The 21,244-nt window shown below is 52.7% G+C and overlaps 1 protein-coding gene across 1 annotated transcript; it reads left to right on the top strand.

The window, feature by feature from the left end:
• The first annotated feature begins 2,707 nt into the window (after positions 1-2,707).
• Positions 2,708-19,890, top strand: PRPF19 (pre-mRNA processing factor 19). Its single transcript, XM_038764497.1, has 16 exons — positions 2,708-2,771; positions 10,014-10,163; positions 10,292-10,368; positions 10,887-11,028; positions 11,140-11,213; positions 11,314-11,376; positions 11,651-11,692; positions 11,799-11,873; positions 13,326-13,401; positions 13,497-13,606; positions 14,921-15,076; positions 15,215-15,284; positions 15,416-15,501; positions 18,219-18,389; positions 18,494-18,599; positions 19,734-19,890. Exons 1-16 carry the CDS (start codon positions 2,753-2,755, stop codon positions 19,829-19,831), a joined length of 1,515 nt encoding a protein of 504 aa, XP_038620425.1. The 5' UTR covers positions 2,708-2,752; the 3' UTR covers positions 19,832-19,890.
• The last annotated feature ends 1,354 nt before the right edge of the window (positions 19,891-21,244 follow it).

Raw genomic sequence — 21,244 nt, 5'->3', positions numbered from 1 at the left:
TCCATCCAGTCAGTCGTTCGTTCATTCATTCATTCATCCATCCAGTCAGTCGTTCGTTCATTCATTCATTCAGTCGTTCGTTCATTCATTCAGTCAGTCATTCGTCCGTTCGTTCATTCATTCATTCAGTCAGTCGTCTGTTCGTTCATTCATTCATTCAGTTGTTCGTTCATTCTATTATCCAACCATCCATCCATCCAGTCAGTCGTTTGTTCATTCATTCAGTCAGTCGTTCGTTCATTCATTCAGTCATTTCATTCTTTCAGTCATTCATTCATCATCATCAATCGTATTTATTGAGCGCTTACTATGTGCAGAGCACTGTACTAAGCGCTTGGGAAGTACAAATTGGCAACACATAGAGACAGTCCCTACCCAACAGTGGGCTCACAGTCTAAAAGGGGGAGACAGAGAACAAAACCAAACATACTAACAAAATAAAATAAATAGAATAGATATGTACAAGTAAAATAGAGTAATAAATATGTACAAACATATGTGGGGAAGGGAAGGAGGTAAGATGGGGGGATGGAGAGGGGGACGAGGGGGAGAGTCAGTCATTCAGTCAGTCGTTCGTTCGTTCATTCATTCATTCATTCAGTCAGTCAGTCGTTCGTTCATCCATCCATCCATCCATCCAGTCAATCAGTCGTTCATTCATTCAGTCAGTCAGTCGTTAGTCCGTTCATTCGTTCATTCATTTAGTCAGTCAATTGTTCGTTCATTCATTCAGTCAGTCGTTAGTCCGTTCATTCGTTCATTCATTTAGTCAGTCATTTGCTCGTTCATTCATTCAGTCGTTCGTTCATCCATCCGTCAGTCGTTCGTTCATTCATTCATTCAGTCAGTCGTTAGTCCGTTCACTCGTTCATTCACTTAGTCAGTCAGTTGTTCGTTCATTCATTCAGTCGTTCGTTCATCCATCCATCCAGTCAGTTGTTCGTTCATTCATTCAGTCATTCATTTATCTATCCAGTCAGTCGTTCGTTCATTCATTCATCCATCCAGTCAGTCGTTCGTTCATTCATTCATCCAGTCAGTCGTTCATTCATTCATTCAGTCAGTCGTTCGTTCATCCATCCATCCAGTCAGTCAGTCGTTCATTCATTCAGTCAGTCAGTCGTTAGTCCGTTCACTCGTTCATTCATTTAGTCAGTAACTTGTTCGTTCATTCATTCAGTCGTTCGTTCATCCATCCATCCAGTCAGTCGTTCGTTCATTCATTCATTCAGTCAGTCGTTAGTCCGTTCACTCGTTCATTCATTTAGTCAGTCAGTTGTTCGTTCATTCATTCAGTCGATCGTTCATCCATCCATCCAGTCAGTTGTTCGTTCATTCATTCAGTCATTCATTTATCCATCCAGTCAGTCGTTCGTTCATTCATTCATCCATCCATCCAGTCAGTCGTTCGTTCATTCATTCATTCATTCAGTCGTTCGTTCAGTCAGTCAGTCAGTCAGTCGTTCGTCTGTTCATTCATTCATTCATTCATTCAGTCGTTCATTCATTCATTCATCCATCCAGTCAGTCAGTCGTTCGGCCGTTCATTCAGTCAGTCAGTCAGTCGTTCGTCTGTTCGTGCATTCATTCATTCAGTCAGTCAGTCGTTCGTTCCATTCACTCACTCATTCATTCATTCCTTCATCCATCCATCCATCCAGTCAGTCAGCCAATCGTTCGTTCATTCATTCATTCATCCGTCCGTTCGTTCATTCATTCATTCATCCGTCCGTTCGTTCATTCATTCATTCAGTCGTTCGTTCATTCATTCATCCAACCATCCATCCAGTCAGTCAGTCGTTCATTCATTCATTCAGTCATTTCGTTCGTTCAGTCATTCATTCAGTCTGTCGTTCGTTCGTTCGTTCATTCATCCATCCATCCATCCATCCAGTTAGTCGTTCGTTCATTAATTCATTCATTCAGTCGTTCATTCGTTCGTTCATTCATTCATTCAATTGTATTTACTGAGCGCTTACTGTGTGCAGAACACTATACCAAGCGCTTGGGAGGTACAAGTCGGCAACATACAGAGACAGTCCCTATCCAACAATGGGCTCACAGTCTATAAGGGGGAGACAGACAACAAAACAAAACATGGAGACGGGTGTCAAAATTGTCAGATCAAATAGAATTACAGCTATATGCGTATCATTAACAAAGTAAATAGAATAGTAAGTATGTACAAGTAAAATAGGGTGATAAACCTGCACAAGTGCTGTGGGGAGGGGAAGGAGGTAGGGCAGGGGGGATGGAGAGGAGGAGAGGGAAAAGGGGGCTCAGTGTGGGAAGGCCTCCTGGAGGAGGTGAGCTCTCAGTAGGGCTTTGAAGGGAGGAAGAGAGCTAGTTTGGGGGATGCGTGGAGGGAGGGCATTCATGGGTGAGAAGGAGGCCCAGTGAGGAGGCTAGCGGTGGCAGAGGAGCGGAGGGTGCGGGCTGGGCTGGAGAAGGAGAGAAGGGAGGGGACGTAGGAGGGGGCTAGGGGATGGGCAGCCTTGAAGCCAAGAGTGAGGAGTTTCTGCCTGATGCGCAGATTGATTGGTAGCCACTGGAGATTTTTGAGGAGGGGAGCGACATGCCCAGATGTAGTTCCCCCCTCCCCTTTGCATTCTGGGAAATGTAGTTTCCCCCTCCCTGCGGAAGCGCCGCGCCCGAGCGGGGGCCGGAAGTGACGGGATGGCGCGCGCGCGCGCGGGCGGGACCGGAAGTGTTGGGGCGGGACCGGAAGTGTCCCCCCGCGCGGCGCGGCGCCATGTCCCTCATCTGCTCCAGTGAGTACGGGCCGGGCCTCGACCTCCCCCCCTCCCGCCGCCCGCCCTGCCTCAGTTTCCCCTCCCCCGGCCCCGGGGCTCCGGGGGAGGGGGAGGGGACGGGGAGGGGGCGTCCCCTCCCCCCCCACCCCGCCTCTGACAGCCAGGATTCATTCATTCGTTCATTCATTCATTCAGTCAGTCCTATTTATTGAGCGCCTACTGCGTGCACAGCACTGGGCTCAGCGCTGGAATAATGACTATGCACCAAACTATGCGCCAAACACTGTTCTAAGCGCTGGGGAGGATACGAGGTGATGAGGTTGTCCCCCGGGGGGCTCCCAGTCTTCATCCCCATTTTGCAGATGAGGGAACTGAGGCCCAGAGAAGTGAAGTGACATGATGATGATGACGCCATTTGTTAAGCGCTGACTATGTGCAAAGCCCTGTTCTAAGCGCTGGGGAGGTTACAAGGTGATCAGGTTGCCCCCCGGGGGGCTCCCAGTCTTCATCCCCATTTTACAGATGAGGGAACTGAGGCACAGAGAAGTGAAGTGACATGATGATGATGACGCCATTTGTTAAGCGCTGACTATGTGCAAAGCACTGTTCTAAGCGCTGGGGAGGTTACAAGGTGATCAGGTTGCCCCCCGGGGGGCTCCCAGTCTTCATCCCCATTTTACAGATGAGGGAACTGAGGCACAGAGAAGTGAAGTGACATGATGATGACGCCATTTATTAAGCGCTGACTATGTGCCAAGCACTGTTCTAAGCGCTGGGGAGGATGCGAGGTCATCAGGTTGTCCCCCGGGGGGCTCCCAGTCTTCATCCCCATTTTGCAGACGAGGGAACTGAGGCCCAGAGAAGTGAAGTGACATGATGATGATGATGACGTCATTTATTAAGCGCTGACTATGGGCAAAGCACTGTTCTAAGCGCTGGGGAGGATGCGAGGTCATCAGGTTGTCCCCCGGGGGGCTCCCAGTCTTTATCCCCATTTTACAGATGAGGGAACTGAGGCACAGAGAAGTGAAGTGACATGATGATGACGCCATTTATTAAGCGCTGACTATGTGCCAAGCAGTGTTCTAAGCGCTGGGGAGGATGCGAGGTCATCAGGTTGTCCCCCGGGGGGCTCCCAGTCTTCATCCCCATTTTGCAGACGAGGGAACTGAGGCCCAGAGAAGTGAAGTGACATGATGATGATGATGACGTCATTTATTAAGCGCTGACTATGTGCAAAGCAGTGTTCTAAGCGCTGGGGAGGATGCGAGGTCATCAGGTTGTCCCCCGGGGGGCTCCCAGTCTTCATCCCCATTTTACAGATGAGGGAACTGAGGCACAGAGAAGTGAAGTGACATGATGATGACGCCATTTATTAAGCGCTGACTATGTGCAAAGCACTGTTCTAAGCGCTGGGGAGGATGCGAGGTCATCAGGTTGTCCCCCGGGGGGCTCCCAGTCTTCATCCCCATTTTGCAGACGAGGGAACTGAGGCCCAGAGAAGTGAAGTGACATGATGATGATGATGACGTCATTTATTAAGCGCTTACTATGGGCAAAGCACTGTTCTAAGCGCTGGGGAGGGTGCGAGGTCATCAGGTTATCCCCCGGGGGGCTCCCGGTCTTCATCCCCATTTTGCAGATGAGGGAACTGAGGCACAGAGAAGTCAGGTGGCTTGATGATGATGACAGCATTTATTAAGCGCTTAGTATGTGCAAAGCACTGTTCTAAGCGCTGGGGAGGATACGAGGTGATCAGGTTGTCCCCCGGGGGGCTCCCAGTCTTCATCCCCATTTGACAGATAATGATGGTGTTTATTAAGCGCTTACTCTGTGCCAAGCGCTAGTTTAAGCCCTGGGGAGGATACGAGGTCATCAGGTTGTCCCACATGAGGCTCACAGTCTTCACCCCCATTTTACAGATGAGGGAACTGAGGCCCAGAGAAGTGAAGTCACTTGATGATGATGATGGCATTTATTAAGCCCTTACTATGTGCAAAGCACTGTTCTAAGCACTGGGGAGGATACGAGGTCATCAGGTTGTCCCACATGGGGCTCCCAGTCTTCATCCCCATTTTACAGATAATAATGATGGCGTTTATTAGGCGCTTACTATGTGCCAAGCGCTGGGGAGGATACGAGGTGATCAGGTTGTCCCCCGGGGGGCTCCCAGTCTTCATCCCCATTTTGCAGATGAGGGAACTGAGGCCCAGAGAAGTGAAGTCACTTGATGATGATGATGGCATTTATTAAGCCCTTACTATGTGCAAAGCACTGTTCTAAGCGCTGGGGAGGATACGAGGTCATCAGGTTGTCCCACGTGGGGCTCCCAGTCTTCATCCCTATTTTACAGACAATAATGATGACGTTTATTAGGCGCTTACTATGTGCCAAGCGCTGTCCTAAGTGCTGGGGAGGATACGAGGTCATCAGGTTGTCCCACGTGGGGCTCCCAGTCTTCATCCCCATTTTGCAGATGAGGTCACTGAGGCCCAGATAATAATAATAGTGATGTCATTTGTTAGGCGCTTAGTGTGTGCAAAGCACTGTTCTAAGCCCTGGGGTAGATACAAAGTCATCAGGTTGCCCCCCAGGGGGCTCCCAGTCTTCGTCCCCATTTTACAGATGAGGGAACTGAGGCCCAGAGAAGTCAAGTGACTTGCCCAAGGTCACACAGCTGATCAGTGGCTGAGCTGGGATCGATAATAATGATGACGATAGCATTTATTAAGCGCTTACTATGTGCAAAGCACCGTTCTAAGGGCTGGGGAGGTTACAAGGTGATCAGGTCCCACGGGGGGCTCCCAGTCTTCATCCCCATTTGACAGATGAGGGAACTGAGGCCCAGAGAAGTCAAGTGACTTCATCATCATCAACTGTATTTATTGAGCGCTTATTGTGTGCAGAGCACTGTACTAAGCGCTTGGGAAGTACAAGTTGGCAACATATAGAGACAGTCTCTCCCCAACAGTGGGCTCACAGTCTAAAAGTCCAAAGTCACACAGCTGATCAGTGGCGGAGCAGGGATTATTATTAATAATAATGATGGTGGTATTCATTAAGCGCTTACTATGTGCCAAGTACTGTTCTAAGCGCTGGGGAGGTTACAAGGAGATCAGGTTGTCCCACGGGGGGCTCACAGTCTTCATCCTCATTTTCCAGATGAGGTAACTGAGGCCCAGAGAAGTTAAGTGACTTGCCCAAAGTCACCCAGCTGACAGTTGGCGGAGCCGGGATTCGAACCCATGACCCCTGACTCCAATGCCCAGGCTCCTTCCACTGAGCCACGCTGCTTCTCTTGTCACTGAGCCACCTGTCAGCTGGGTGACTTTGGGAAAGTCACTTAACTTCTCTGTGCCTCAGTTGCCTCCTCTTCAAAATGGGGATGAAGACTCCCCCTCCCCATCCCCCCCGCCTTACCTCCTTCCCTTCCCCACAGCACCTGTATATATGTATATATGTTTGTATGTATTTATTACTCTATTGTATGTATTCTATTTATTTTATTTTGTAAATATGTTTTGTTCTCTGTCTCCCCCTTCTAGACTGTGAGCCCACTGTTGGGTAGGGACCGTCTCTATATGTTGCCAACTTGGACTTCCCAAGCGCTTAGTCCAGTGCTCTGCACACAGTAAGCGCTCAATAAATATGATTGAATGAATGAATGAAGACTGTGAGCCCCACGTGGGACAACCTGATTACCTTGTATCTCCCCTAGTGCTTAGAACAGTGCTTGGCACGTAGTAAGTGCTAAACAAATGCCATCATTATTATTATTATTACTACTATTATTATTATTAGTGCTTACCATGGGCCAGGCACTGTACTAAGCGGTAAGGAAGATACCCTTGCTGTTGGCTCTTCTTAAGCGCTTACTATGGGCCAGGCACTGTACTAAGCGGTAAGGAAGGTACCCTTGCTGTTGGCTCTTGTTAAGCTCTTACTATGGGCCAGGCACTGTACTGAGCGGTAAGGAAGATACCCTTGCTGTTGGCTCTTGTTAAGGTCTTACTAAGGGCCAGGCACTGTACTGAGCGGTAAGGAAGATACCCTTGCTGTTGGCTCTTGTTAAGGTCTTACTAAGGGCCAGGCACTGTACTGAGCGGTAAGGAAGATACCTTTGCTGTTGGCTCTTGTTAAGGTCTTACTAAGGGCCAGGCACTGTACTAAGCGGTAAGGAAGATACCCTTGCTTTTGGCACTTGTTAAGCTCTTACTATGGGCCAGGCACTGTACTAAGCGGTAAGGAAGATACCCTTGCTGTTGGCTCTTCTTAAGCGCTTACTATGGGCCAGGCACTGTACTAAGCGGTAAGGAAGGTACCCTTGCTGTTGGCTCTTGTTAAGCTCTTACTATGGGCCAGGCACTGTACTGAGCGGTAAGGAAGATACCCTTGCTGTTGGCTCTTGTTAAGGTCTTACTAAGGGCCAGGCACTGTACTGAGCGGTAAGGAAGATACCCTTGCTGTTGGCTCTTGTTAAGGTCTTACTAAGGGCCAGGCACTGTACTAAGCGGTAAGGAAGATACCCTTGCTGTTGGCTCTTGTTAAGCTCTTACTATGGGCCAGGCACTGTACTAAGCGGTAAGGAAGATACCCTTGCTGTTGGCTCTTGTTAAGCTCTTGCTAAGGGCCAGGCACTGTACTGAGTGGTAAGAACGATCCCCTTACTGTTGGCTCTTGTTAAGCTCTTACTATGGGCCAGGCACTGTACTAAGCGGTAAGGAAGATGCCCTTGGCTCTTGTTAAGCTCTTACTAAGGGCCAGGCACTGTACTAAGCGGTGAGGACGATCCCCTTACTGTTGGCATCCGTTTAGCGCTTACTATGGGCCAGGCGCTGTAACCAAGAGGTAAGGAAGATACAAGCTAATCGGGTTGGACGCAACCCCACATGGGGTTCCCAGTCTGAGAGCTCACCTCCTCCAGGAGGCCTTCCCAGACTGAGCCCCTTCCTTCCTCTCCCCCTCATCCCCCTCTCCATCCCCCCGATCTTACCTCCTTCCCTTCCCCACAGCACCTGTATATATGTATATATGTTTGTGCAGATTTATCACTCTATTTATTTATTTATTTTACTTGTACATATCTATTCTATTTATTTCATTTTGTTAGTGTGTTTGGTTTTGTTCTCTGTCTCCCCCTTTTAGACTGTGAGCCCAATGTTGGGTAGGGACCGTCTATTTATGTTGCCAATTTGTACTTCCCAAGTGCTTAGTACAGTGCTCTGCACATAGTAAGCGCTCAATAAATACGATTGATGATGATGATGATTCCCCGTTTTATAGACGAGGGAACCGAGGCCCAGAGAAGCAAAGCGGCTTGCCCGAGGTCACACAGCAGAAAAGCGACGGAGCTGGGATTAGAACCCAGGTCCTTCAGACGCCCAAGCTCGAGCTCTGTCCCCTTGCTGCCTCTTGGGTCACACGATAGGTGGCCAAAGGGACTCTGCCAGTTGCCCCCCTTGGACCCTGGGCCGAGGCTTGTATCGGCCGGGAAAGAGGCAGTGTGGACTGTGAGCCCATTGTTGGGTAGGGACCGTCTCTATATGTTGCCAATTTGTACTTCCCAAGCGCTTAGTACAGTGCTCTGCACACAGTAAGCGCTCAATAAATGCGATTGATTGATGATGATGGTGGGCAGAGCACAGAGCCTGGAGGCAGGAGACCTGGGTTCTGATAACGGCCCCTGCCCCATCTCTACCTGAATGGTTTTGGGCAAGTGACTTCGATCTTTCCAGAACTCAGTTTCCTCATCTGTCAAATGGGGAGGTCCAGCCTCTTGAACAGGATACCCAGTGTGGGATCTCTCATTCATTCATTCATTCATTCAATCGTATTTATTGAGCGCTTACTGTGTGCAGAGCACTGCTCTGCACACAGTAAGCGCTCAATAAATACGACTGATTGATTGATTGATTGGACTAAGCGCTTGGGAAGTACAAGTTGGCAACGTATAGAGACGGTCCCTACCCAACAGTGGGCTCACAGTCTAGCAGGGGGAGACAGAGAACAAAACAAAACATATTAACAAAATAAAATAAATAGAATAAATATGTACAAATAAAATAGAGTAATAAATACATACCAACATATATACATATATACAGGTGCTGTGGGGAGGGGAAGGAGGTAAGGCGGGGGGGAGGAGGGGAGAGGAAGGAGGGGGCTCAGTGTGGGAAGGATCTGATCTAGTTGTCTTGGGTCTACTCCAACTCTTAGCCCAGTGCTTAGCACATAGCGAATATTCATTCATTCAACCGTATTTATTGAGCGCTGACTGTGTGCAGAGCACTGTACTAAGCGTTTGGGAAGTACAAGTTGGTAACGTCTTCAAGACTGTGAGCCCACTGTTGGGTAGGGACCGTCTCTATATGTTGCCAACTTGTACTTCCCAAGCGCTTAGTACAGCGCTCTGCACACAGTAAGTGCTCAATAAATACGATTGATTGATTGATTGATCTAGAGACGGTCCCTACCCAATAGCAGGCTCACAGTCTCACTGGCCCAGTCTGGGCTCACAGCCCAGTTTAGGCACAGGGGTCCCTGGGACTTGGCAGGGGAATAATAATAATAATAATAATAACAATAATAAAAATAATAATAATAAAAGCAATTGGGAACTCTGGGCCCGAGGCCGGAGTGACCCCACTGGCTCGGCCTCCCTGGAGGGGAGGGAGCGGTGGATTCAGTCTCTGCCGGCAAGCTACGATCTCTACTTCGGCTCCTGAATTTTCCATAGAGACCAGTGCCATTAGCCAATTGCCAACTCTCTACTCCGCAGCGGTCAGTCAGTTGTATTTATTGAGTGCTTACTGTGTGCGGAGCGCTGTACTAAGCGCTTGGGAGAGTACAGCATAACGGACACATTCCCCGCCCCCAACGAGCTTCCAATCTCAACGGCTTCAGTTCCAACCACAGACCCACCCTCAAGGAAGTTAACACCGTGGGGTGAAGGTTCTAAGGGGGATAAAGTTTTGCCCAGTGACGGCCAAATTAGTTTGGGGTGAGGTTACTTTTGGAGACCCAGCCCTGGTCCAGCTGCAAAATCTGCTGCACGAAGGGAAGTCTCCAAAGTAGCGGTCGATCCATCGGTGGTATTTGAGCGTTTACTATATGCACAGCCCCGTCCTAAGCGCTTCCCTGCCGACAATGAGTTTGTAGTCTAGAGGGACTGGTTCTGCTTGGGAATGGGTTGGGACGAGGGAAAGGAACGGGGCAGCCTCACAGTGTGGCACCTGTGCACTCCCCTCTCCGCCCCCCCAGTCTCCAATGAGGTGCCGGAGCACCCCTGCGTGTCCCCCGTGTCCAACCATGTATACGAGCGGCGGCTCATCGAGAAGTACATCGCCGAGAACGGCACCGACCCCATCAACAACCAGCCTCTGTCCGAGGAGCAGCTCATCGACATCAAAGGTGCCAGGGGCTGCCCTGGGAGGAGAGGGGGGACGGGGGGAGGAGGCAGGGAAGGGCCGGACAGCGCGGGGGGAAGTTAACCATCAGCGCTGACGTTCACCACCCTGTGCACCCCGTCTCCCTGCCAGTCGCCCACCCGATCCGGCCAAAGCCCCCCTCGGCCACCAGCATCCCGGCCATCCTGAAGGCCCTGCAGGACGAGTGGGTGAGTCGTCTGGAGGGAGCCGTTCTCTCCCCTTGGGTGGCCAAGGGGACGGGACCGTTTTCAAGCCCCGCCGCTCGGGCCGACTCCCAGAATACAGCCCGGGTGGCCCAGGTGCTCACCGGCTCACTGCGGGGGAGCTGGGCCTGTGGGCGAGTTCATTCCTCGTCGTCGTGTCAGCTGAGCTCTCAAGGCTGGCAGTTGGGCGGGGGACACTCTGTTCCAGGAGTTGTGATGCCGCCTTTCCTCGTCGGAGAGGGAAAAGGACGGGAGGAGGGAGGGAGAGAGAGAACGCCCTCCTGCCCCTGCACCTACATAAGGGTGGGAGAGGGAAAAAGGACGGGAGGAGGGAGAGAGAGAGAGAGAATGCCCTCCTTCCCCTGCACCTACATAAGGGTGGGAGAAGGAGAGATGAGAGTGAGCAGATCTCGGGGTGGCTCTGGCACCCCAGGGAAGTCCTCTCTGGTTGGGCCGGTGGAGGCGAACCGCCCCATCTTCTCACTCGGTCCCCTCCACCCCAGGATGCCGTCATGTTGCACAGTTTCACCCTGCGCCAGCAGCTGCAGACCACACGCCAGGAACTCTCACACGCCCTGTACCAGCACGATGCCGCCTGCCGGGTCATCGCCCGCCTCACCAAGGAGGTCACTGCCGCCCGAGAAGGTAGAGATGCCCGGGGAGGGGAAGGGTCCCACCAGGAGAGTGGAAGCTGGGAGGACTGAGGGGCGGCCCCCCTTCGAAAATGTTCCCCTAAGTCACCCCTTCACCCCCCAGCCCTGGCCACGCTGAAGCCCCAGGCCGGTCTCATCGTTCCCCAGGCAGTTCCAAGCTCGCAGCCCAGCGCCGTGGTGAGTCCCCTTGCTGTAGGCCTGTGGGCACGTCAGCTGGTGCGTCTCGGGGTAAATGTGGTGCCGCTCCTCTCACACCTCCTCCCTTCCCTTCCCACAGGGCGCTGGCGAGCCGATGGACTTGGGCGAGCTGGTAGGAATGACCCCCGAAATCATCCAAAAGGTACGTAGCTCAGCTCCAGCCATGAGGAGGAACCCCTTCAGTCTTCATCTCGCGCCTGGTCACCCTGGCCTGGCAACTTGGCACCTCTCAGACCTGTAGGGGTGAGAGGCTGCGAGGGAGAATGTCGTTCTTCAGGACTAAAGTGAGGCCGAGCTCTCACTTAGGGTGGGGCGGGTGGGTACCGGCCTTCTGGACGCCCTGGGACGCTCTTGGCCGGCATCCAGGCCCGTGGACTCATGGGTGAGTCCTTCCCTGTCCCCGCTTTCTCTTCCAGCTTCAGGACAAGGCCACGGTGCTGACCACAGAGCGAAAGAAGGTGAGTCTTACCTGGGCTCCAGGGCAGGAGGGTGGCCTTCACCCTCGGGAGGAGCTGGAGGAGAATCCAGTCTGACCGCACCCCTCGGCGGGTTCTCCTTCCACAGAGAGGAAAGACCGTGCCCGAGGAGCTGGTGAAGCCGGAGGAGCTCAGCAAGTATCGGCAGGTGGCATCCCACGTGGTGAGTGGCATCCGCCAGCGCTTAGAACAGTGCTTTGCACATAGTAAGCGCTTAATAAATGCCATCATTATTATCCGGGGGTCCCTCGGGTTCGGGGGTGTAAGGCGAGGGTGAGGCTCTCCGGCGAAGAAGAGGCCAAGAGTTTGGTTTTCCAGAGGACTTTCATATGCGCGGCCTCTTGTTATCCTTTCCACATCCCAGGGAGATGCAGCGGGGCAGATCTTTTTTCCAGGCCTTTCTCAATCAAACCGGTAGCAGCTTTGGTCACACCAAGTGAAATTCAAAGCGGCAGCAAACAAAAAAAACCTCATTCCAAAAGTTGGCATTACGTTGACCCTACTGCGGTTCTATACGATCCCTCTCATTCATTCATTCATTCATTCAGTCGTATTTATTGAGCACTTACTGTGTGCAGAGCACTGTACTAACCGCTTGGGAAGTACAAGTTGGCAACATACAGAGACAGTCCCTACCCAACAGCGGGTTCCCAGGCTAGAAGGGGGAGACAGACAACAAAACGAAACATGTGGACAGGTGTCAAGTCATCAGAATAAATAGAAGTAAAGCTAGATGCACATCATTAACCAAATGAATAGAATGAATATGTACAAGTAAAATAGAGTAATAAATCCGTACAAACATATATAACAGGTGCTGTGGGGAGGGGAAGGAGGTAGGGTGGGGGGAATGGGGAGGGACCTCTCTGAACCAACTGGCAACAGCTTAAAGTTCTAGAAGAGGAGGACAGTGCTGTAAATGGTTCTCTGAACTGCAACATTGAAAGATGCGCTCTTGCCATTTTTGGACTTGTTAAAACCTGTCTCACGGGCTCGCGGGACAGTGTACTGGCCACGGACCCTTAAGGAAAACTCCAAAGTTGTTACCTGATATACCGTAGTTACTGACTTAGGCGCTTGAAGCAGATTCATGGCCCGTCTCTCCAATCCCAGATCACCAGAATGGGGTCGTGCCAGTGGGATTTGATTCCAAGTGCAGGCTTTAAGGCGGGTGGACTCTGGGAATTGGCAACAGGACCTGTGCTTAGGCCTCGTAATGAGGCACCTGGCTGCTCTCTGCTTATCTGGGGCCCTACAGGGAAGCCAGTGTTGGGTGCCCTGGCTGGGCAGCGGGCGCTACTGGGCCGTTCCTGCCCAGTTGTGCCCCCGGCAAATGCTGTCTCTGTGGTTGTTGGACAGATAACTTGGTAACTGTCCCCTACCCCCATTCCCACGGCCACCTAGTTGGCTTTGTCTCCTGTGCCTCAGCAAGTCTCGATGGGGAAGGCATCATGGAAAAGAGCTTGCTTTCGAGAGGGAGACGTCGGCTCAGTGCAAAGCAAGAGCCCCGAGGGATATCAAAGGACTTAGGAAATACCGGCTCCCCGAGGCTGACCCTCACTCAACTCTTCCCCAAGCGCCTCAGCTTGAATTTGGGGGGCGTTTTTCCTCTCAGGGCCTGCACAGTGCCAGCATCCCCGGGATCCTCGCCCTGGACCTCTGCCCCTCCGACACCAACAAGATCCTCACAGGTGGGTGGCCCGGTCGGAGCAGGGCTGGGGTGAGCGTCGTCCAACCGCGGGCGTCGCGAGCCCCTCTGACTTCTCCCACTTCGGGTCGTCCCCAGGAGGGGCGGATAAAAACGTGGTCGTCTTCGACAAGAGCTCGGAGCAGATCCTGGCCACCCTCAAGGGTCATGCCAAGAAAGTCACCAGTGTCGTGTTTCACCCCTCCCAGGTAAGAGCATTTCCAGCCATCCCCTGAGAAGCGGCGTGGCCTAGTGGAAAGAGCACGGGCCTGAGGGTCAGAGGTCCTGGGTTCTAATCGTGGCTCTGCCACTTATCTGCGCCTCAGTTCCCTCACCTGCACAATGGGAATTCAATACCTGTTCAGCCTCCTTCCCATATTGTGAGCCCCTTGTGGGGCCTGATTTTTGTACCTAACCCAGCGCTTAGTTCAGTGTTTAGCTCATAGTAAGGGATTAACGACTACCACAATTATTGCTGTACCTTTTCTCTTCCTACATCTCTGTATTGGGCATCTGGGCTGGCCAAGTGTTCGGGTTAAGGCCAACCCCTCAGTGGTATCGATTGAGAGCATACCATGCATGGTGCAGGATACCAAGAGCTTGCGAGAGCACGATGGAATTAACAGACGTGATTCCTGCCCTCAATAATAATAATGATAATTATGATGGCATTTGTTAAGCGCTTAGTATGTGCAAAGCACTGTTCTAAGCCCTGGGGGGGATACAAGGTGATCAGGTTGTCCCACGTGGGGCTCACAGTCTTAATCCCCATTATGCAGATGAGGGAACTGAGGCTCAGAGAAGTTAAGTGACTTGCCCAGTGTCACACAGCAGACGTGGCGGAGCCGGGGTTTGAATCCATGACCTCTGACTCCAAAGCCCGGGCTGTACAGTCGAGCTGGGGGGGGCGGGGGGGAGCGTGAGCAAAAGATGGCAGGAGACAAGGGCGAGGCACAGGAAGTTGGCACGAGAGGGGCAAAGCCTGTGCTCCTGGAGTGTAATGGGAGAGGAGGGCAGATAAGCGCTTAGTACAGTGCTCTGCACACAGTAAGCGCTCAATAAATACGATTGATGATGATAAGCAGTGGAGATAGGTTCGGGGTGGCCTTGAAGCCGACAGTCAGGATTGGAGGTTCCATTTGGTAGGAGGGGCCGAGAAAAGTTTCGGAGAAGTTCTGTTCACTCTAGGGTGGTAAGCAGTGGGGACCCGAGGGTGGCCCCCTTGAACCCACCGGGTCCCAGATGGGGTACTCCTCTGCCTTAAGCCAGGGCAAGTCAGAGGGTGAGGTATTGTGGGGATGGATTGGGCTCGGGGCTCGGAAAGAACCCATCCCGGTCGTCGTAGCGCTTGCCTTGCCCAGAGGTCGGCAGAAATGGTTTAAAAGTCCAAGTCCCTTCCGGCCTTACTTGTGCCAAGAATCGTTAGTTGCTTAGCGGTCATGGCCCGGTCCCTGCCCCACTGCCCTCGCCACCGGGGCTGTGAGACCCTCTTGCCGAAGTGACCCTGCTCCCCCACCTTTCAGGACCTGGTGTTCTCTGCCTCTCCGGACGCCACCATCCGCATCTGGTCCGTGCCCAACGCCTCCTGCGTGCAGGTGGTGCGTGCCCACGAGAGCGCCGTGACCGGGCTCAGCCTCCACGCCACGGGGGACTATCTCCTCAGCTCCTCCGACGACCAGGTGAGCCTTCCGTCCGGGGCCGGGGACACAAGTCGTTTCATCCCTGCGTTCTCCCTCGCCCCCGCCCCGCCCAGGGCTGCAGCTGGCCAGAATCCGGACCGTACCTTCCTCACCTGGCTCTGCCATCTTCTCTCCCAGTACTGGGCCTTCTCGGACATCCAGACGGGGCGCGTGCTCACCAAGGTGACCGACGAGACTTCCGGCTGTGGTAAGTTCCCGCCGCTCCCATCTGAAAAAGGCCCGAAGTCTCCTTCCTCTCCCCTCTCCTCCCAGAGCCCACGGGGGCCGTCCGACCGGCCGGCCCTCCGATGAGGAACCCCTCTGCCTCTCTTCCCGCAGCTCTCACCTGCGCCCAGTTCCATCCGGACGGACTCATTTTTGGAACCGGGACGATGGATTCGCAGATCAAGATCTGGGACTTGAAGGTCAGGAAGACCCTGCTTTTATTTCTAAGAACGGGCTGGGCCCGGGTTCCTGACGTCACGTAGAGTTGCCTCAGTGGCCGGCACCGGGGTTTTGAGTGGGCAGGGCAGATCAGCGGGCTCCGTCTTCTAATCCCAGGCAGAGTAACCCACCTCCCCTCTCCTCTCTCTCCCTGGCCGCTTCCCCAGCACCCAGCCCTAGTGATATAATAATAATAATAATAATAATAATGATTGGCATTTATTAAGCGCTTACTATGTGGAAAGCACTGTTCTAAGCGCTGGGGAGGTTACAAGGCGATCAGGTTGTCCCACGTGGGGCTCACAGTCTTCATCCCCATTTTACAGATGAGGTAACTGAGGCCCAGAGAAGCTAAGTGACTTGCCCAAGATCACACAGCAGACATGTGGTGGAGTCGGAATTCGAACCCATGACCTCTGACTCCAAAGCCCAGGCTCTTGCCACTGAGCCACGCGGCAAGCCCCCTTTGTCCACCGGGGATGGCCTGATGACGGTCAGCACGGTCTGGCCTGGTGGGATGGAGTCGGTGGGGTGGAGGAGGAGGGAGGATGAGGTAATAACGCATCAAGAAGTCCTAGACTCTGGCACACTCCGATTTCCCTCTCTTGCCCTCACCTCATCTCCGCAGTCAAAAGCCGGGGTGCCGGGGAGCGGCCCCGTCTCCATTTTCCAGTCAGGAAAGAGTCTCAGGCCGTGGCTTCCTTCTGGCCTGGTTGGAGGCAGCCGGGCCTAAATCCGCCATTCATTCAAGAAGCAGCGTGGCTCAGTGGAAAGAGCCCGGGCTTTGGAGTCAGAGGTCATGGGTTTGAATCCCGGCTCTGCCAATTGTCAGCTGGGTGGCTTTGGGCAAGTCGCTTCACTTCTCTGGGCCTCAGTTCCCTCCTGTAAAATGGAGATGAAGACCGTGAGCCCCCCGTGGGACAACCTGATCACCTTGTAACCTCCCCAGAGGTTAGTAAGTAAGTGCTTAATAAATGCCATTATTATTATTATTCAATCATATTGAATTGGCTGGCAAGTGGTGGAGTAGAGATTAGAACCCATGACCTCTGACTGCCAAGCCCAAGCTCTTCCCACTGAGCCACGCTGCTTGTCTTACAATCTAATGGGGGAAATGGGCAGATGTAAATCGTATTTGTTGAGTGCTTACTAAATGCTTTGGAGAATGAAATATACAAAGTGTTGGTAGACACATTCCCTGCCCACAATGGAGAAGCAGCATGGCTCAGTGGAAAGAGCCCGGGCTTTGGAGTCAGAGGTCATGGGTTCAAAATCTGGCCCCGCCACTTCTCAGCTGTGTGACTTTGGGCAAGTCACTTCACTTCTCTGGGCCTCAGTTACCTCATCTGTAAAATGGGGATTAAGATGGCGAGCCCCACGTGGGACAACCTGTTCACCTTGTAACCTCCCCAGCGCTTAGAACAGTGCTTTGCACATAGTAAGCGCTTAACATATACCATTATTATTATTATTATTATTATATTGAGCACTTACTGCATGCAGAGCACTGTACTAAGCGCTTGGGAGAGTACAATATTGCAGTAAACAGTGACAGTCCCTGCCCGCAACGAGCTCACAGTCTAGTCCTTACCCACGGCCTCCAGAGGATAGCTTCGGCAGTCCCCTCCGCCATCGTTCAGTTCTCCTAGTGGAGGTGTTTTGTTTTTTTTCCTTTTCTGCCGTACTTTGAACCCGCCTCATGTCGCCAGTCTTGGTTTGGATAGTTGGCTTTCAAGGGGTGGAGATCTGGGTCCAGCCCTTGGAACAGGCCCGTTATCCCCGCGTCTATGCCAGGACACCCGGGCCTCCGCACGGCCTCGGTGGGACGTTTGCATTTCATTCATTCATTCATTCAATCGTATTTATTGAGCGCTTACTGTGTGCAGAGCACTGTACTGAGCGCTTGGGAAGTATAAGCTGGCAACATCTAGAGACAGTCCCTACCCAACAACGGACTCACAGTCTAGAAGGGGCAGACAGACAACAATATCCAAGCGATTTAGACGGTGAGCCTACTGTTGGGTAGGGACTGTCTCTATATGTTGCCAACTTGTACTTCCCAAGCGCTTAGTAAAGTGCTCTGCACAGAGTAAGCGCTCAATAAATACGAATGATTGATTGATTGCTCTGCACACAGTAAGTGCTCAGTAAATATGATTGATTGAAAACAAAATGTGGACAGGTGTCAAGTCGTCAGAACAAATAGAATTAAAGCTAAATGCACGTCAATAACAAAATGAATAGAACAATAAGTATAAGTAAAATAGAGTGATAAATCTGTACAAACATATACAGGTGCTGTGGGGAGGGGAAGGAGGTGGGGAGGAGGAGAGGAAAAGGGGGGCTCAGTGTGACCCTCCTGGAGGAGGTGAGCTCTCAGTAGGGCTTTGAAGGGAGGAAGAGAGCTAGCATGGCGGATGTGCGGAGGGAGGGCATCCGGGCCAGGGGAAGGACGAGGGCCGGGGGTCGACGGCGGGACGGGCGAGAAAGAGGTACGGTGAGGAGATGAGTGGTGGCAGAGGAGCGGAGGGTGCGGGCTGGGCTGGAGAAGGACAGAAGGGAGGGGAGGTAGGAGGGGGTGAGGGGATGGACAGCCTTGAAACCAACAGGGAGGAGTTTTTCCTGCCAGCGGCGGTGGGTCTTGGCCCCCTTGACCTCCGCTGCTCCATCTCTCTGTCTCCCTCCCCACCGGCCACAGGAGCGCACCAACGTGGCCAACTTCCCCGGCCACTCGGGCCCCATCACCAGCATCGCCTTCTCGGAGAACGGTTACTACCTAGCCACCGCGGCCGACGACTCCTCCGTCAAACTCTGGGATCTGCGCAAGCTCAAGAACTTCAAGACCCTGCAGCTGGATAACAACTTCGAGGTGGGAACCTGTGGCGGGCAGCGGGGGGCCCGTGGTTCCATCCCACCCCCATCCGACCTAGGTCTCCGTGCCAACCTCCGATCTCCGTCTCCATCCCCTGGCAGGTGAAGTCCCTCATCTTTGACCAGAGCGGCACCTACCTAGCCCTGGGAGGTACCGACGTCCAGATCTACATCTGCAAGCAGTGGACAGAGATTCTCCACTTCACAGGTGAGAGCTCCGTCCCCGGATTGCCGGGGCGGGGGGGTCTCTTGGGGGGAGGCCCCCCGGGGAGGAGCGGGGCCGCCGAGGTCAGCCGGGGCCCCCTCGGGTGAGCTTTAAGCTCCCTTCGCCCGGGACTCCGGGCCAGTTGCCGCAGAGTGCGGCGTGACTCCAGCCAGGGAGGAGCAGTCTCGTGTTCATTCATTCATTCATTCCATCGTATTTATTGAGCGCTTACTGTGTGCAGAGCACTGTACTAAGCGCTTGGGAAGTACAAGTTGGCAACATATAGAGATGGTCCCGACCCAACTTAGAAAACACAAAGGCTGTGATCCCAATTACATGGGAAAAGTTTGTGATGGGCACGGTGATATATCACTTCTTTCCCCCCTCATTTCCTCTTCTCCCGCTCCCTTCTGTGTCTCCTTTGCACTAGGATTTGTACCCTTTATTCACCCCTCCCTCAGCCCCATAGCACTTATAGTACTACTACTACTACTAATGTCGTTTATTAAGCGCTTACTGTGTGCAAAGCACTGTTCTAGGCACTGGGGAGGTTGCGAGGTGATCAGGTTGCCCCACGGGGGGCTCACAGTCTTCATCCCCATTTTACAGATGAGATAACTGAGGCACGGAGAAGTGAAGTGACTTGCCCAGGGTCACACAGCTGGCGGAGTGGGGATTTGAACCCATGACCTCTGACTCCAGAGCCCGGGCTCTTTCCACTGAGCCACGCTGCTTCTCTTGTATACTAGCCTGTAAACTCACCGTGGGCCGGGAATGTCTGCTCTGTTTTTGTGCTGTACTTTCCCAAGTGCTTAATACAGGATCTTCTAGACTGTGAGCCCACTGTTGGGTAGGGACTGTATATGTTGCCAACTTGTACTTCCCAAGCGCTTAGTACAGTGCTCTGCACACAGTAAGCGCTCAATAAATACGATTGACTCCAGAAATTGGAGGAGGAGCCCCCGCGTGGGCTGGTTGCCGTTTTGTTCGGCCTAAGGACCCGCGGGGTTTGTGGGAGTCGGACTCCGGTGTGATCCGTAGTAAGCGCTCAATAAATACGATTGATGATGATGATCCGTGGATCTACGGTCTCAGGCAGAGAGGAGAATTGACCTCGCGTCTCTCTTGTTCCCTCAGAGCACAGCGGCCTGACCACGGGCGTGGCCTTCGGTCATCACGCCAAGTTCATTGCTTCGACCGGCATGGATCGCAGCCTCAAATTCTACAGCCTGTAGGCTCTGCCCCATCCAGGGTTCCCTGGGGTGCGGGGGTCTCATTTCAGTAGCAGGGAGGACGGGGGTTGGGGTGGGCCGGGGGGGGGGGTTGGGTGCAGCGGGAGGGGACGGGGAGAGACTTTGGAAAGGAAGATAGGGAACGGGGAGGTGGGTGGGTGGGGGAAATTGACATTTCACGTCTGCGAAGTGGCTTGTGGCAGTTGAAGTGGGGGTCCCGGAGCCCCCCCCGTTCCATGCTGCGACTGGACACATCCAGGACTTGGCATCCAGAGCCCACACCCTCCACCCCTGCCCATGGGTCTGGTGCCAGGACTCAGCGTCCACAGCCGGGAGGGCGTGCCCATCCCGCGGGCTTCATTTGTCATTTTTTTTTGTTTCTTTTCCTGAGTGGAGCGTTCAGCTTTGGAGCCGGGGCTCCAGGCTGACAGCGAGGACTGTGAAGGGGGTGGGCGAGGACTGGTTTTTGTAAGCAGTGATCTAGTTTCAGTAAAAAAAAAATGAATTTGCACCTCTCTGTTGTCTGGATTAATGGAGAAAGAAAAGGGTGGGGGAGAAGTGGCTTTGTTGCCATCCACAGTTACACCTGGCAGGCAGCACTGACAGCTTTCATTCATACATTCAAGCGTATCGAGCGCTTACCATGTGCAGAGCACTGTACTAAGCACTTGGGAAGTACAAGTCAGCAACATATAGAGATGGTCCCTACCCGACAGTGGGCTCAAAGTCTCTAAGGGGGAGGCAGACAACAAAACAGAGCATGTAGACGGGTGTCAAAATCGTCAGAACAAATAGAATTAAAACTATGACAGCAGCAACCCTGGCCTCCGTGACTTGGAGGGGATTGGGAGCATGGCTTAGCGCATAGAGCTCAGGCCCGGGAGTCCGAAGGGCCTGGGTTCTAATCCTGGCTCCGCTACTTGTCTGCTGCGTGACTTTGGGTAAGTCATTTCACTTCTCTGTGCCTCAGTTACCTCATCTGTAAAACTGGGATTAAGACCGTGAGCACCACATGGGACATGGACTGTGTCCAACCTGATTAATTCTGACTTGCGCATAGGAAGTGCTTAATAAATGCCATTATTATTATTAATTTGTATCTTCCCCAGCACTTAGAACGATTCTTGACACATAGTAAGTGCCTGGCTCAGTGGAAAGAGCCCAGGCTTTGGAGTCAGAGGTCATGGGTTCAAACCCCAGCTCCGCCACGTGTCAGCTGTGTGACTTTGGGCAAGTCACTTCTCTGTGCCTCAGTTCCCTCATCTGTAAAAATGAGGGATTGACTGTGAGCCCCTCGTGGGACCACCCGGTCACCTTGTAACCTCCCCAGTGCTTAGAACAGTGCTTTGCACATAGTAAGCGCTTAATAAATGCCATCATTATTATTAATAAGTACTGTAATTAAATTTCTTCACC

The sequence above is a fragment of the Tachyglossus aculeatus genome, chromosome 22 (assembly GCF_015852505.1).
Source record: "Tachyglossus aculeatus isolate mTacAcu1 chromosome 22, mTacAcu1.pri, whole genome shotgun sequence".
Lineage (NCBI taxonomy): Eukaryota > Metazoa > Chordata > Mammalia > Monotremata > Tachyglossidae > Tachyglossus > Tachyglossus aculeatus.
This window is presented reverse-complemented; position numbering and strand designations above follow the sequence as displayed.

Excerpts from the sequence above, each read along its gene's own strand:
- PRPF19 (XM_038764497.1), top strand. Across the intron at positions 11,214-11,313 it reads GCTCGCAGCCCAGCGCCGTG|GGCGCTGGCGAGCCGATGGA; the intron begins GTGAGTCCCCTT and ends CCCTTCCCACAG. Across the intron at positions 11,874-13,325 it reads GGCAGGTGGCATCCCACGTG|GGCCTGCACAGTGCCAGCAT; the intron begins GTGAGTGGCATC and ends TTTTCCTCTCAG.